The 15500-nt window shown below is 37.1% G+C and overlaps 5 protein-coding genes across 5 annotated transcripts; 3 read left to right on the top strand and 2 right to left on the bottom strand.

The window, feature by feature from the left end:
* The first annotated feature begins 46 nt into the window (after positions 1-46).
* LOC103839641 (60S ribosomal protein L11-1) lies at positions 47-1462 on the top strand. The gene is made up of 5 exons (XM_033280990.1): positions 47-212; positions 288-395; positions 533-575; positions 647-842; positions 1077-1462. Exons 1-5 carry the CDS (start codon positions 210-212, stop codon positions 1273-1275), a joined length of 549 nt encoding a protein of 182 aa, XP_033136881.1. The 5' UTR covers positions 47-209; the 3' UTR covers positions 1276-1462.
* Positions 1463-1964: 502 nt separating this feature from the next.
* Positions 1965-3533, bottom strand: LOC103839643 (receptor-like protein 51). The gene has a single exon (XM_009116143.3). The coding sequence runs from the start codon at positions 3480-3482 to the stop codon at positions 2214-2216; it is 1269 nt and encodes a 422-aa protein (XP_009114391.1). The 5' UTR covers positions 3483-3533; the 3' UTR covers positions 1965-2213.
* Positions 3443-5574, bottom strand: LOC103839642 (WD repeat-containing protein 53). The gene is made up of 10 exons (XM_009116142.3): positions 5350-5574; positions 5166-5262; positions 5013-5074; positions 4861-4923; positions 4726-4785; positions 4580-4636; positions 4451-4493; positions 4309-4386; positions 3817-4217; positions 3443-3711 (listed from the first exon to the last, which is right to left on the bottom strand). Exons 1-10 carry the CDS (start codon positions 5521-5523, stop codon positions 3622-3624), a joined length of 1125 nt encoding a protein of 374 aa, XP_009114390.2. The 5' UTR covers positions 5524-5574; the 3' UTR covers positions 3443-3621.
* A 232-nt stretch (positions 5575-5806) lies between these two features.
* Positions 5807-8840, top strand: LOC103839644 (ubiquitin domain-containing protein 1). Its single transcript, XM_009116144.3, has 4 exons — positions 5807-6822; positions 7120-7242; positions 7624-7743; positions 7834-8840. The coding sequence occupies exons 1-4, from the start codon at positions 6780-6782 to the stop codon at positions 7902-7904; spliced, it is 357 nt and encodes a 118-aa protein (XP_009114392.1). The 5' UTR covers positions 5807-6779; the 3' UTR covers positions 7905-8840.
* Positions 8841-9481: 641 nt separating this feature from the next.
* LOC103839645 (protein STICHEL-like 4) lies at positions 9482-15286 on the top strand. The gene is made up of 6 exons (XM_009116146.3): positions 9482-13569; positions 13664-13883; positions 13993-14361; positions 14432-14777; positions 14871-14934; positions 15036-15286. Exons 1-6 carry the CDS (start codon positions 11854-11856, stop codon positions 15135-15137), a joined length of 2817 nt encoding a protein of 938 aa, XP_009114394.1. The 5' UTR covers positions 9482-11853; the 3' UTR covers positions 15138-15286.
* The last annotated feature ends 214 nt before the right edge of the window (positions 15287-15500 follow it).

The raw sequence follows: 15500 nt of genomic DNA, 5'->3' as shown, positions 1-15500 counted from the left end.
TTTGGTCATTGGTGAAGGATATTTCAGATTTTGTGTGTTTGAAATAAGTAAGAAGGCCATCCATATATGCCTAAGATTACGTCATGTCCATGGGCTTTGTACAGTTAGGCCCATTATAGTTCGAGAAACCCTAGTTCCGTCCCATAAAACTCATTTCTCTTTCACCCTCGACGCAGTTTTGACTCCGCAACACTCTTCTACTCCTTGAAATGGTACTTTCCTCTCTTTATCGATTTGACCCGTAGATTGTTTCCAGTGACGTTATTTTCGGGTTTCTACGAATGTAGGCGTCAGAGAAGAAGCTCTCGAACCCCATGAGGGACATTAAGGTCCAGAAGCTTGTTCTAAACATCTCCGTTGGTGAAAGTGGTGATCGTCTCACCCGTGCCTCAAAGGTCCTTTTTTTTTTTTAAAGAAAATTGAAATAAAAAATCTTTACTTTACCAACTGTAATGGGTCTAAAGATTTTAGGAAACTTGTGAACGTGTTTGTGTGGGTGTGTGTCTGAATCGTTGTGTTTGGTCACTAATAGGTTTTGGAACAGCTCAGTGGACAAACCCCTGTTTTCTCAAAGGGTATGAGAATTTAAACTTCTTATAATTTAATTTTTTTTTTTTTAAGTTTTTGTTAAGACTTTTCGTTACAGCGAGGTACACTGTGAGGTCTTTTGGTATTAGGCGTAACGAAAAGATTGCGTGCTACGTCACTGTTAGAGGTGACAAGGCAATGCAGCTTCTTGAGAGTGGCTTGAAAGTCAAGGAGTATGAGCTTCTTAGGAGGAACTTTAGTGACACTGGTTGCTTTGGATTCGGTATCCAAGAGCACATTGATCTTGGTATCAAGTAAGTCTATTTTTTTGGTAATTTGAATTACATTGATACTTGCTTGATTAAGTGCAAATTGATCGGCTTATGTATTAAGGTCTTTCAGTATAATGATAGGTTTGGATTTGATAATATATGACGACTTTACTGGGTTTGGTCTTGACTGGTTTCTTTGTGTTTGTTTTTGACTTTTTTTTTTTTTTTTTTTTTTGTGTGATATTCTTCTCATTTTTCTTCACTTTGTGCATTTAGGTATGATCCATCTACTGGTATCTACGGAATGGACTTCTATGTTGTTCTTGAACGTCCAGGATACCGTGTGGCACGTCGTCGTAGATGCAAGGCTCGTGTTGGTATCCAACACAGAGTGACTAAGGATGATGCAATGAAATGGTTCCAAGTCAAGTATGAAGGAGTTATCCTCAACAAGTCTCAGAACATCACCGGCTAAAAAGATTTTTGTTGATTTTAGCTTTGTTTCGAGTTGTTTATCTTTTAAAGAGTTCTGGATGCTAAAGACCTCTTTGTTGTAGTAAAACCTTTTGTGACGTCTGTGGTAGTATCTAAAATCTTCGAAAGAACCTTGGTGATATGATTTTTTTTGTTTTTTCTTTTCTTGAATTTTTATGTTTTAATTACAACCATCTCCTTTGACTTTATGCTGAACAATCCCCACAGCAAAATAAACAATTACTTTCGATCTTGTCGAAATTTTTCAAGGATGTCTCTTTAAGCATCTTTAAGCTGTAATAAGCCTCAAAATTTGGTTCACAAAGAGAGAGATACCAACCTGAAAAGTCTTTAGCAAAGCTTGTCATGATAGTGTTGTAGCTTCGAAGGCAAGAATTGAAAGAATCATAGCCACTTTTGTTCACATACTCAATTCACTCCATTTTCACAGCTTTTGCTGTATTCTCTAATCATTTATTTGCAGTCCATATTTTTGGCAAGTGTAATAAGTAGTAATCTAGTATTAATTTTTTTCAATCATTTTTAAGAAGAATGGTTACTCTAAGAAAGAAATGATGTGAATAACAATTATTATTTGAATTCTCACATTCATATCTACTTTTTTTGTCTTTTCCACTCATTTCTTGGTCAGTGAATTTTTGACAAATGTTATTAATAACAGGTAACCAGTAAAAACAAAATTTTGTATGAGAACAACATTACAACTAATTGTTCAAACAACCGAAAATATACACTTGAGATCTCATAAAATCATAAAATCACAATTCAAAATTTGGTGGGAATGAGAGAAACATAATCATAACTTCCCCATTCACAAACTGAATTGTAAAACAATTACAAAAGCAACAAATAAGAAAAAAGAAAGAAAAAGATTACAAAATAAGAATCCAAAACCGGAGATGTACCGGTTTTGACTGGCTATTTCGAAAGAAGACTCCATTTAGCGAGAAGGATGAGGAAGACGATGAAGAAGACAAGCGAAGAAAGAGCAATGGCGACACCAAGCACAACCTTGTTAGTAGACCCATGTTTCTCTTCTTTCTTATCTCCATCTCCATCTCCATCGTTGTCGTCGTAATCATCCTCCTCCTCCTTCTGCTTCTGCTTCTGCGGCGGAGATGATAACGGCAAACCGTATTTATCACACGGAGCAATACCAAGATTCAGTTTCCAAGACAGAACAGTGTTGTTATAGCACAGACCACTGTTCCCTCTAACTTGGAAAAACTCGAGATTTTTAATGAAGGTTTCGTTAAATGGTAAGACTCCATGGAAGGAGTTGTCAGCGAGGTTCAAGTGTCTGAGACTCTTCATCCCGGAGAAGAAGCTCGGAACGACGCCGTTTAGCCGGTTCCCGCTTAGATCCAAATGCGTCAGCTGAGAAAGCGACGGGACCGAACTTGGGACTGGGCCTGAGAATCTGTTCGAAGCCAATGACAAGTTTTTAAGCAATGTCAAGTCTCCGATCTTGTCAGGTATCTCGCCGGAGAGGGAGTTACGAGATAAGTTTAACGACTTGAGGCCTGTGAGGAGAGTGATCGAAGGCCTTAGTGGGCCTGTGAGTATGTTGTTCGATAGGTCCATGTAAGTGAGGTTGGAGTGAAACGCTTTCGGGATTTTTCCGGGGAGGTTGGCGGATGAGATCGTGAGGGATGTGATGTTACGCATGTTTCCGAGGACCACGTAGAGACCAGAGGCTGAGACTGGGACTGAGAAGATGCTGAGGCGAGTGAGGTTGACGAGGCGGGCGAGGTAGACGCCGGAGAGACCGTGGTGACGGTGGAAGGAGGAGACGGCGGAGAAGGAGCGGAGGGAGATTGGGAGGTGTTTTGGAGGAGAGAGAGAAGGGCAGTTGAGGAAGGAGAGGGAGAGGAGTGAGGTGGAGAGAGGTTTTAGGGTTTTTGAGGGGAGGGAGAGTGAGGAGGAGCAGTTTGCGAAGGAGAGAGAGGTTACGCGGCGGAAAGGAGAAGCGTCGTCGCAAGTTATGGTGGTTGAGGAGTGGTTGCTGCAGGGATCTTTGGTTGTTGTGAGGATTTTGAGAGCTTTGAGCTGTTTTGGGTCTAGTGGAGAAGATGAAGAGACGGTGGCTATTAGGAGGAGGAGGAGGAAGAGGTGAAACAGCGGTTGCGATTGAGGCGGCTTCATAGTGAAAGAAAGATCGGTGCATTTGAAGAGGTCTTGTGACATGCTTATATACAACAAGCATAGTAGAGTAAAAATTTCACCAGTTTTAAGTAACAACAAATAACTAACTTGTGGATCAAGCAACCATTCATAGGCCCATAAAGCCTTCGTAACAAAAGTGAACGCACTCTGAGGTCAAGACTCAAGAGATTGAGTAAACCTTGACTACTCTTGTTGTATCACAGACCACAAGATTCTCAGAATCAGACTGATTCGTGCATAGCCAATTCACCTGTTTAAAACAAAACAAAACGAAAGCTAGTTAAATTAGATGCCAATAAACAAAAATGGCAAAAGCTAAAAGAACAATGAGAGAGCTCTTTCTCTTCTCAATCACCTTCTTGCTCAGGTCAATATTCAAATGGAGGAGATCTCTGTTATCGTTATTGTCTGAATCAAGACATCTAACGCAATCCCAGATTTTAACCGACTTATCATTACCACCTGAGATCAAGAATCTACCCTTTTCCTGAAACTGAGAAAACGCTACACAAGAAACAGCAGCTTTGTGTCCACCAACAGAGTAATCTAAACACACCCTTTTGGCCACATTGTTTCTGCTGCTTCCTTTTGATGCTCCTTTTCGCGAAAGCTCTGATTCGATATTGATCAAATCTACAATTCCGTCACCTCTAGCAACGGCGCATATCTTGTCTAACTTATCAGCCATGTCCATTTCCGGAACAGCTATCGAGTGAACAAACGCAGGGTTTAGACACTGTCCTGAGTTATCAGAGCCTGAAAGATTAACAGCAAAATGATCAGAGGTTTAATGGTGAATATACATGTGTGTGGCTTAAGGAACCCGAATCAGCGGCTTAGGGCTTACTGAAGTCTATAATCTTTTGCGAGCGACCTTTTGAGAAATCCCACAAAACAAGCTTTGCATCAAGTCCACCGGTAATAACTGTAAGAAAGTAGACGACACTTTAGAAACCTTAAAGAGGTGATAACAATAGTTTGTTCGTTACCTTCCCAAGGTCTCCATGGAATGAATTGCACAGAACTGCATATCTTTAATGTTATACATTAAGGTGTGAGTGACTTGAGTTTTGTACAGAAACGAGTAAAACATAACAAGGGCTAAAATAAAAGGATACACTTGTATGACCAGCTCTAAGGGTTTTATAAAGACACTTCTGGCCAACGTCGATAATCTGTGTTCATTAAACCGAAGAAAAAATCCCACAAAAAACTTATGTTTACGTCATCTTTCAAGTATTAAGAACAACCATTATTGAGGTACCTTGACATCACCAGAATCATCAGCAGAAGCAAGAAAAGATGATCTTCCATTGCATACCACCTACCAAAACCAAAAGATGTTTTAATAGAAATCTGATGAACTTTCAGAAAGTAATGGTTTTTTAAGTTTATCTACCTGGTTTACTTCATCTTTGTTGTAACTGTAACTCTCTAATGGCTTCCAAGAACCAGCACTTAGCTATGAAAACGAAAAAACAGAGAGAAGCTTTTAATCTAAGTGAAGAATTATGTTTTATAGTTTAATCAAAGTTTGGATTTTTCTTTTACCATATGAACATCGAAAGACTTGATTTCGTTTCCATGAGAAGCATAGAGAATGTCCTCGTTACCTGAATCAAGTAAAACAATAATCCACAAACCGAAACAAAGAGATGAAAAACTGAGATAGAACCAAAAAAAAAAAAAAAAAAGAGATAAAACCTGTCTTGAAACAAAGAGATGAAACTGGTTCTGTCCCAACGTCAATGGTGAACTGGACATCTTTACATCGCAAATCAAACCAGCAAACGCAACCATCCTGTAATCGAAGCGAAAGTAACTATTAATAATAACGAAACCCTAGATGCATCGGAAAAAAAGAAAAGGAGGTTTCAGTTAGAGAGACCTCGCCGGAAGTGACAACAAGTCCGGGCCGGTCACGAGAAGCTATACAACACGTGGCGGTCGCTTTGTGGCCTCTCAGCTTCCTTGGTTCCGCCATTGCCATTAACTGTGTGATAGTTATCTCCGGCGAATGCTCAGTTTCAGTTCTAATAAGTGCTTGTGATACAAAAACCATTGCAGCCGGAACCTAACCGAACCTGACCAAAACTTAAGCCAAAACTGAACCAGGACTTTTCTATATACCATTTGGTTTTGTTTTTGAAATAACCATTGAACCGAAATCAATTTTAGTTTCTTTTATAAAAAAAAAAACGCAAAGTACAATTACAAATAAATAGAATCCGTCTGTATCTTTTATAAATTTGCACGATTAGATAATAAGGTTTTGGAAATTTGACAACACATCAGAATCAAAACCATTTTTGTTTCTTCAAGCAATACATTGATAGATTTATATAATCGACATAAAATGCATTTATCAAACCTAAAAAAAATCCCTCATCAAAAACACTTTTTTCTTGTCAATCAAAAATTATCCTTTATAGATTCATACCGACCAAACAAAAACAATCTTTCACATATTTAAATGAATTTGAATAAATAACCGTTAACATTAAACCAAGAAAGAATCACTGGGTTATTAGCTTGAGCAACATCCAAATTTCTTCACAGCTGAAACATTAATTTTTACTGATATCTATTTATCTCCTTTCGACAGAACATTAGCGGATTCGCTCGCTGCTTCCATGACTTTTTTGCTCACATGCAGTAAATCTGAGTGAGAACTTCCGTGAAAGCAAGCGTTCTCGACATTAGTGGCATCGAGAGCCAGCCGATGTCTCCATGAAGCAAAAGAGATTCTTTCTCCGCGAATGACTAATTTGCTTCTTCGGTCTGAATACCCACAAGATGGTGTAGATCAAACTTGTTGTCCACGAGCATCAGTTAGGATCAGTGTGGTTTCTGAGTCCTTTGAGCCTTGGTATAGCTCGGTATGTCTGACGGGAGTCGAACCCGGGTCTATTGCTTGGAAGGCAAAATTATCCTAACCGTTGGACTACATACGCTACTGTTTCGATAAGTACAAAACCGTTTTAAATCTTTAGCCGTAGTACTACCGGCAAAAACTGTATTACCGACGCGGGCGTTATAAAAATCGGATTATTTTTCTATGCTACTAATATGACGTGGCAAGTAAAAAAAGTAACTATATAAACTGGATACGGGTACGGCTATGAGGAGGTCTGTCTCAGTTTCAGAGTCAGTACAGAATAGACGCGACTCTTGACGTCCTCCGGCGCTTCTTCCGCCGCGAAACTCTTTTCTACTATCAGTCTTCTCCGGTTTAACCCCGGCGGCAGAGTTTGTGCTCGCGTTGCTAACTCGATCGCTTGAAGCAACTTTCAGTTTACCCTACCAAACTTTTCGAGGATGGGCTGCATAGGATCTTCTCACGCCAGAAACGAAGGCGGAGGTGAGTCGAATCGGTTTTCTTGTAACCTTTTTGGTCATCGCTTCGATCGTCTCTCGTGTTCGTTTTGAAGTTCTGTCTCTTTCGTAGGGTTTATAGCATCACACGCTGAGCTGAGATGATTCGTGTGTTTCTTCTTGCTCGTTTTCAATCTACGTCTTCGTACTTGTGATTCCTGGAGAGATTGCATGATGTTTAATTAGTAAAGATTTCAAAATCTTGAACATTGTTCTTGAACGTTCTACGTATGCAAGATCCTCCTGTTTCCTTGTGTTTCATGAGTTTTGTATGTTTTGACAGCAAGACGCGAGAAAATCAAGAAACCTAAACCGTGGGCGCATACCGAGCCAATCACAAGGGCACAGCTTATGAACATGCGTGAGGAGTTTTGGGATACTTCTCCACACTATGGTGGTCAAAGAGGTGTATATATGTTTCTTAGAGCAAGAGCATTAGAGGTTCAAGAGGGAGGTTCACACGTTTTACGAGAAAAAAAAAATATTAAAAAAAGCAAAAGTGATGAACTCACCCCTTCTCACCTCTTCTGCATGATACCCTCTCTCCTAAAGTTCATCACTGTAGCGCGGGCCCCACGACACGTGGCGGCCCGCGATTGGTCAATTTTTTTTTTTTTTTTTTTTAAAAAAAAAAATCAAAATGAAAAAAAGAAAAACTTTAATAATAAAAAATTAAGAAGGTGAACCCCAAAGGGGGTTCACTGATGCTCATGCTCTTATAGTCTTCATTTGATTGAACTTATGAGCATTTTTTTTGAAACTGAGTTAAATTATTACTGATAATCAGAGATTTGGGATGCACTTCGAGCTGCTGCTGAAGCTGAACTGACACTAGCGCAGACAATTATTGACAGTGCAGGCGTGATTGTTCAAGGCCGTGATCTAACATTGTGTTGGGATGAAAGAGGTTTTGCAAAAACAACATAAATCTGATTCTTGTTTTTCATTTCTTTTTTTGTGTTACCTTACCGGGATGATTTATTTACTCAATACGCAGGTGCTAAATATGAGCTTCCTAGGTATGTTCTAAGTGAGCCCACAAATCTGATCCGAGAGCAGGGACAGTAACCTCTATGAAGGTTGACACAATGACATAGAGAGCAAAGCTTAGTAAGTAATATTAGTATAAGAAGCAATAGAAGACTAGATATAATCTGAAGCAAGTCTCGTATTCTTACTTTTAGCAAAGATATTAATAGAAAAGATACACACTCTGTACAGTTTACTATATGTACCGTCAGGATTTCTTCTAAACCTTTTTGGGTCAAAATGATATACTGAACATTACTGTTGAGACAGCTTATACGCACTTTTGCATATTATTGATCAATTGTGAGTTTACTACAGAACAAAGATTTAAATTTTCAAACAGTTGACAAATAGAAAAATATAGAGAAAATTCAAAATAAATTAGGTCTTTGGATTAAATGTACTTGTATGTCATTAGGTTTGTTATAAAAAGATTCCGTCCACCTTTTTTTATTAAAATATCTCGAAAATCACAAAACTCTTAAGAACATATTGTGTCAGAAATGGTCTTCATCTCCCAAATTATCATGTCTTTTTGTTCTTTGGATTTTGGACCTAGTCACTAGCCAATCACAATATTTAATTAAAAATAGTATTTATTTTTACCTTGGTATATAACGCATGTCAGTATAAATTATTAACTACTGATTGTTAATTAATGTAGTCAATAATTGTTGCTTAATTGAGTAGTATCTTCTTTTAATTCAAATCAGTCTCGTATTATATATTTGCTAGTGTCAAAGGACAGATTGATCCTAACCTTTGTTTGTTTGAATGAGATGATTGGATTGCATTGGATTGCAATCAGTCTAGTAATCACTTTTAATGGTTTTAGGTTTATTGAAATTACTTATGTATGATGTATGCATAATGCATCTTTAATTCAAAATAGTATTTATTTTTACCTTGGTATATAACGCACGTCAGTATAAATTATTAACTATTGATAGTTAATTAACGTAGTCAATAACTGTTGTTTAATTGAGTAGTATCTTCTTTTAATTCAAACTAGGATAAGACACCATGCGCGCATGATGAGTTTATTTGCCCATGATGAGTTTATTTGTATATATTATCGATAGTTTTTTTTAATATATTTGATCATTTTATTTATACATATACAATCTTTTTTATTATTATATAATTTCTTTCCGATGGACTGGATCAATTTTTATTAAAAATTATGGAACTAAACTATAATTAATATATAATGGGTTGATCGGATTGGACATTTAACAAATTATGACACAAGAACTTTATTTTTTTCCACCGAACACATTCTTGAAAAATATGAACATTACTGTTTTCACAGTTGAATTATTTTGACATTTATTTTCTTTATGATTTTGAAAAGTTTCAGATCAACCATCGAATTGATACAAGTCATTTTAATGCTTTTAGTCGTATGCTTAAGGAAAACTTACATTTTTATAATTTTAAGTCGTTTTACAAAATTCAAAATATAACATATAAGAAAAAAATCTAACATATAAGAAAAATATAACATATAAAGCTTCCTCATTTTGTAATTTAAAGTCGTTTTAAAAACTCTAAAATATAACATATAGGTTTCCTCATTTTTTTTAATTTAAAGTCATTTAAAAAAATCAAAATAACATATAAGAAAAAATCTAATTTTTATTATATGGTAATGTGATTGTTTTTTTAATAATAAAATTAAACAAAAAAATGAAGAAGGATGCAAAAATTGTTATCAAATCTTTATTATTCATAATCATTAATTGATATATATGTTAATTATATTAGGTAATTCCATAGCTTTTATTTAAGGAAAAATATACGTCTTATATTTTGAGTTAATATAATGTTCCTTAGTAATTAGATTTGGACCAACATTTTTTTCAATCGATTCTTAAGCTGACATGTAAGCTAAATTGATATACTAATTAAGTGACACTTAAACATGATCTCTTTTTAATTAGTACAAACTTAAAGTTACAATTTTTTAAACGATCGTCAATTAATATATAGGGGATCAGTCCGCATATTATTTGCTAGTGTCAAAGGACAGATTGATCCCAACCTTTGTTTGCTTTGAATGACATGATTGGATTGCAATCAGTCTAGTAATCACTTTTAATGGTTTTAGGTTTATTGAAATTACTTATGTATGCTGTATGCTGTATGCTTAATGCATGTTTGGATAAACAACTCCCAACTTTAACAACATAATCATCACTAAATGTGCTCACGTGACATTGAGTCATTGACCATCGTACCATAATTATTATCGTCCAGAGTTTTATATTTACATTTTGTTACTTTCTTGTTTTGGTCCAGTTTCTTATCTCTTCTCTTAGAAAATTCTTGTCTTCCATAATTTTGAGAATTACTTTTACTGTTATTAGCTTTAAGCCATTCATCTATTAATTACTGAATAAAACTAGTACTCGGCTGTGATTCAAACATTTTGAGAACATCATATTCACTCTGTTAATATATTCTTGCTGTTTTTTGACTTTTTTTCTTAACATTTATACCTAATTTTTTTTTACCTAACTTTGTATCTACCATTTGACTTTTTTTTTAAAAACAAAACAAAAAAGAACTCACACAAAAATGACAGTAGCTCTGCAGTGGGGATAATCCGGTCACTAAACTGTGTGTTTAGAACATTGGTTAATTAAACAGAAATGAAAAGAATCTTTTGATGTCAAAAAAAAAAAAACAGAAATGGAAAGAGATTCCATAAAACTGAGGGGATCAATATTATTAAAACAGGATCACTCCAATCCTTTACCCTTTATTTATCGTGCCATATTACTTATTTTGCCACTGGTTTTTCAAAGAAAGTTATACCCCTCATTAAGGGTATAGTGGTCATTTGATTGATGGACATGCATATTAATAGAACGCCAAATTATATTTAGTGACAGTTACGTAACCGTTGAATGTTAAAGTGGGTTTGATTACATTCCTTACTTCAGAATTTCAGATAGTCATGTCGATAGTATTTCTATGGAATTCATTAACTATCATATCTTAATTATTAAAACATTTTATTATCATTTAAGAGAAATATTATACAAAAAAACATAAATATGATTAAAACACACAAATATATAAATTAAAACTTTAAACAATGTAAAATAAAAAATATACCCGTCCTTGGACGGGTCAAAATCTAGTAGCTTCTTATAGTGTTTAGTCAAAAAGGCTATTAACATAAAAGTTACTAGTATCATTTTCTCACTTCAAACTTTTGCACAAAAGAATCGACTTGCGTTTCTAACTTCAGATTCCGAAGAAAACACACAAAAAAGGTTACCAATGTTCAAAGGTCCGACCTCTTTGGTCTCCGTTTTTAAACGAATAGTGCCATTTTTTTAGTGTTTCTCTATCTATAGTAGTATTTTATTGTTCTCTTCCCGCAAACGGACAAACCGCTTTATTGTCAATGTGCTCTGCTTCCTTTCAAAACTGCCTCTGTGTTCGTGTCTGTAAACAGATCTCAAAACCCCCTCTACTTTTTCTCTCTCAAGATTCCCACTCTTTCTCCCTCTAAAACTTTCAAAACACACACACAAAATCCATCAAAAGCTCTCAGGTTCGTTCTTCATGTGAAAGTTTGGTTAAAAGAAGAGAGACATCTTTTCAAAACGGCGTCGTTCCTGTTTACTCCCTTTTCGGTGTTTAATACTCTTGTGGTGGATTCCCACTTGCCATCTATCTCTATCTTCACTCTTTGTTCATGTTTTGTCTTTGGTCTCAATAGAAAAGTTTGAATGTTTTAGTACCAAACAAACCAAATATTTTACATCTTTGCGATTTACTCTTCACTTGTTTGTTTTGGTAAGTTCAGTCAATCTTGGGGATATTATTACCAAAGTTGGTTATTCAAATTTGGAAAGTTGAAAGATTTTCACACAAGAAAATGAGATACAGCTCGATTTGGTTCTTGGACAGCTACTACTTATACAAGCTTCTTCTCTTGAAGAAAACAGAGCATTTCTTCTTCTTCTGATCAATGACTACTACTAGGGTGGCTTCTTCCCGTGTTCAGAAAGATTCAAATGGAGACATCGGTGAGCATCTTCGTAACCATATTCACTTAACCAACTCTATCCACTTGAAGAACCATATGCACAACAACAACAAACATGGTCCGGTTTCAACAGACCGGTCTCTTCTCATGAGAGATCTCGTCCTTCTTCAGAGATCAAGATCTCTCAGAGACCCATCAGCGAACCGGAACTCTCCTTCCATCGGTGTGGTTCATAAGGAGGGAACAAGAAGAAGAAGAAGAAGATCCGTTGATCAGAATGTGGCAAAGAAATCTGGTCTTAGGTTGTCTAGTTCGTCTCCAGTTCTGAACTTTGGTACATCTAAAGTGACCCCTTCTGATGAAAGGTGCGATGAGAGTTATGCGAATGAGGTTTATAGTGTTGCTTCGGTTAAATCGAAAGATATGGCTAATGAGGCTAATATCAAGACTCTGTCTGATCAGTTAAACGAGGTTTTAGGTGATGATAGTGATGATGTGGTTTCTAGTAACGTTCCAGCGCGAGGTAACGGGCCTAGAAGACGGAAGTTTAGAGGAGCGAGGAGAGCTGGAAGGACCGTTATTGTTAGAGACAATGTTGTTGGTAACAAGAGTGAGATGTCTCTTGCTGAGAAGTATGAGGAAGAAGAAGGAACACAGAGAGAACAGGACATGACTAGAGCTGTTCCAAGAAACGGTTGTGGACTTCCGTTTAACTGGTCAAGAATCCATCATAGAGGCAGAACCTTCCTCGATATAGCTGGTCGGAGTTTATCTTGTGGTATGTCTGATTCAAAAGGAAGAAAAAGGTTAACCGATATGTCAATCTCGTCTGCTTCAAGCTCCTCTTTCGCCAAACCTGACCGCAAGGCGTTACCTCTTTTAGTCGACAGCGGAGACAATGAAGGCTGGCAGCATGATTACTCCGGCGAGTTGGGTGTTTTCGCTGACGATTTGCTCAAGAATGGTGAGAAAAGCAGCAGTAGAAATGCTCGGCGGCATCATCAAAACTTTACGCAGAAGTACGCTCCAAGAACGTTCCAAGATGTTGTTGGACAGAGCCTGGTTGTTCAGGCTCTGTCCAACGCGGTTGCTAAACAAAGAGTGGGACTTCTTTATGTCTTCCACGGTTCGAATGGAACCGGTAAAACTTCGTGTGCTCGCGTTTTCGCTAGAGCTTTGAACTGTCATTCTCCAGAACATTCCAAGCCTTGCGGTGTTTGCAGCTCATGTGTTTCTTATGATAACGGTAATAACCGGAACATTCGGGAGATGGGTCCAGTAAATAGCTTCGACTTCGAAAATCTGAACATCTCTCAGAAGGATAGGAGGCATCATCATCACAAAGTGTTCATATTCGAAGATTGCGATGCTATGTCAACAGCTTGTTGGAATGCGCTTTCGAAAGTCGTGGACCGAGCACCTAGTCGTGTTGTTTTCATTCTTGTCTGCTTGAATCTTGACGCTTTGCCTCACATTGTTGTTTCGAGGTGCCAGAGATTCTTCTTCCCTAAGCTTAAAGACGCGGATATCATCGGTTCTTTGCAACGGATTGCATCAAAGGAAGAGATTGATATCGATAAAGACGCGTTGAAGCTAGTTGCTTCGAGATCAGATGGTTCCTTGAGAGACGCTGAGATGACACTAGAACAGCTGAGTTTGCTCGGAACAAGAATCTCTGTTCCTTTAGTTCAAGAACTGGTAATCTCTAATTATTTTTACCAAAAATCAAACACATTTTTCGATAGTTTTCATTGATTCTCATTTTTATTAATTTGTTTTTTTTTTTTTTCAGGTTGGGTTAATCTCTGATGAGAAGTTAGTTGATCTTCTTGATCTAGCTTTATCCGCGGATACTGTGAACACCGTGAAGAATCTGAGAATGATAATGGAAACTGGTGTAGAACCGTTAGCTTTAATGTCGCAGCTCGCAACCGTCATAACCGATATCCTCGCCGGAAGCTATGACTTTGCTAAAGATCAACATAAAAGAAAGTTTTTCCGGCGACACCCATGTGAGTTTCAAACGTTTTGCCATACTAATCGAGAAATAATTATTTGTAATCAGGGCCGGTCGTAGGTTGTAACAGTAATAACTAACTTTTGTGGTGGTTGTTGCTGTAGTGTGCAAAGAAGATATGGAGAAGCTGAGACAAGCTTTGAAAACGCTGTCCGAATCAGAGAAACAGTTGAGAGTATCAAACGATAAAATAACTTGGCTCACTGCTGCGTTGCTTCAGCTAGCTCCTGATCAACGATACTTGCTTCCTCCTGGCTCTTCTGCTGATGCTAGCTTTAACCCTAGTCCTAGTCCTTGTAAGGACGCTGCCGGGGAAGTTAGAGGTCGTAGTGGAGGAGAAGGTTTCAGTAGCGTAGTAAACCGACCTTCGGTTGAAGAGATTTGGTTGGCGGTTGTAGAGAATGTTCGAGTTAACGGTTTAAGAGAGTTTCTTTATAGAGAAGGGAAGATCTTTTCGATTAGTATCGGTTCAGGTAAGACTAAGAGCATTTCAAATTGAAAAAAGAATTTATGATTCTATACTAACTTTGTTGTGTGTTGCAGCTCCTACGGTTCAGTTAATGTTCAATTCGCCAGTAACGAGAATAACGGCTGAGAATTTTAGAGATCATATTTTGGGAGCGTTTGAGGCGGTTCTTGGAGCTCCGGTCACGTTAGAGATCAGAATTGAGTCAAAGAAAGACCAGAAAAACTTGGGTGGAAGAAGTGAAATCATCGAACTTGAGGATGAATCTGAATCTGAAGTGACTCGGGAGGTGAACGAAAACAAGAACCAGAGCATAGTGAGAGGAAAAGTCTCGTTGGCTCAAGTGATTAAGCAAGGTGAAGGAAGCAGTTGGTCGAAACGCAAAGCTCTGTTGATTGCAGAGAAGCTTGAACATGAGAATCTGTAAGACATATTAACCGAAACTTGTTCCTTCATGTTGGTTCTTAACATGTGTTTTGTCGTGTTGATAATTTGCGTTATTATTTTTTATTACAGGAGGCTTGAATCTAGGTCAAGAAGCTTGATATGTTGGAAAGCGTTGAGAAGCGTACGTCGCAAGGTAAACAAAACGTTCGGTTTCAACACGCAAGTTTTCATCTTTAGGAAAAAAAAGATTAGATCTTTGTTGGTTAATTTTTAATTGAAACATTTGAAATGTAGCTATGGCGATTGAAGATGAGAACCAGAAGGGTGCGTTTGCATTCGTTGTGGAAGCTTGTCTCGAGTGGGAAATGCTTACCATTGAGATCTTCTAGATTATAGATAGGCTGTTTTCAGTTACTAAAAGTATTGAGAAAATAGTTAGTCCTTTGTTTTCTTTCTCTTCTTTTTAATATTTGCAGAATTTTCAAAAGTATTATTTGTAGCATTTTATATATTTTTCTCAAAAAATTAGATCCGAGTTAAATTTACTGTTTTTGGGTATAATTAAGTGGCAATAGAAAAGAAATGATGATAGTAAAAATGATAATAAAGAAAATGAATTATTTAGTTTTACATGGTCGTATGATTTGTGAACTTTGTATACGGATATCCAAATTTAACAACTCTCATTTTTGTCAAAATAAATAGGGGTGGGAAAAAAAACCGATCCGAACCGAGTCAAACCAAACCAACTGAACCGAA

Source organism: Brassica rapa, chromosome A09 (genome assembly GCF_000309985.2).
Source record: "Brassica rapa cultivar Chiifu-401-42 chromosome A09, CAAS_Brap_v3.01, whole genome shotgun sequence".
NCBI classification, from domain to species: domain Eukaryota; kingdom Viridiplantae; phylum Streptophyta; class Magnoliopsida; order Brassicales; family Brassicaceae; genus Brassica; species Brassica rapa.
The sequence above is the reverse complement of the archived record's forward strand: the minus strand, read 5'-3'. Positions and strand labels throughout refer to the sequence as shown.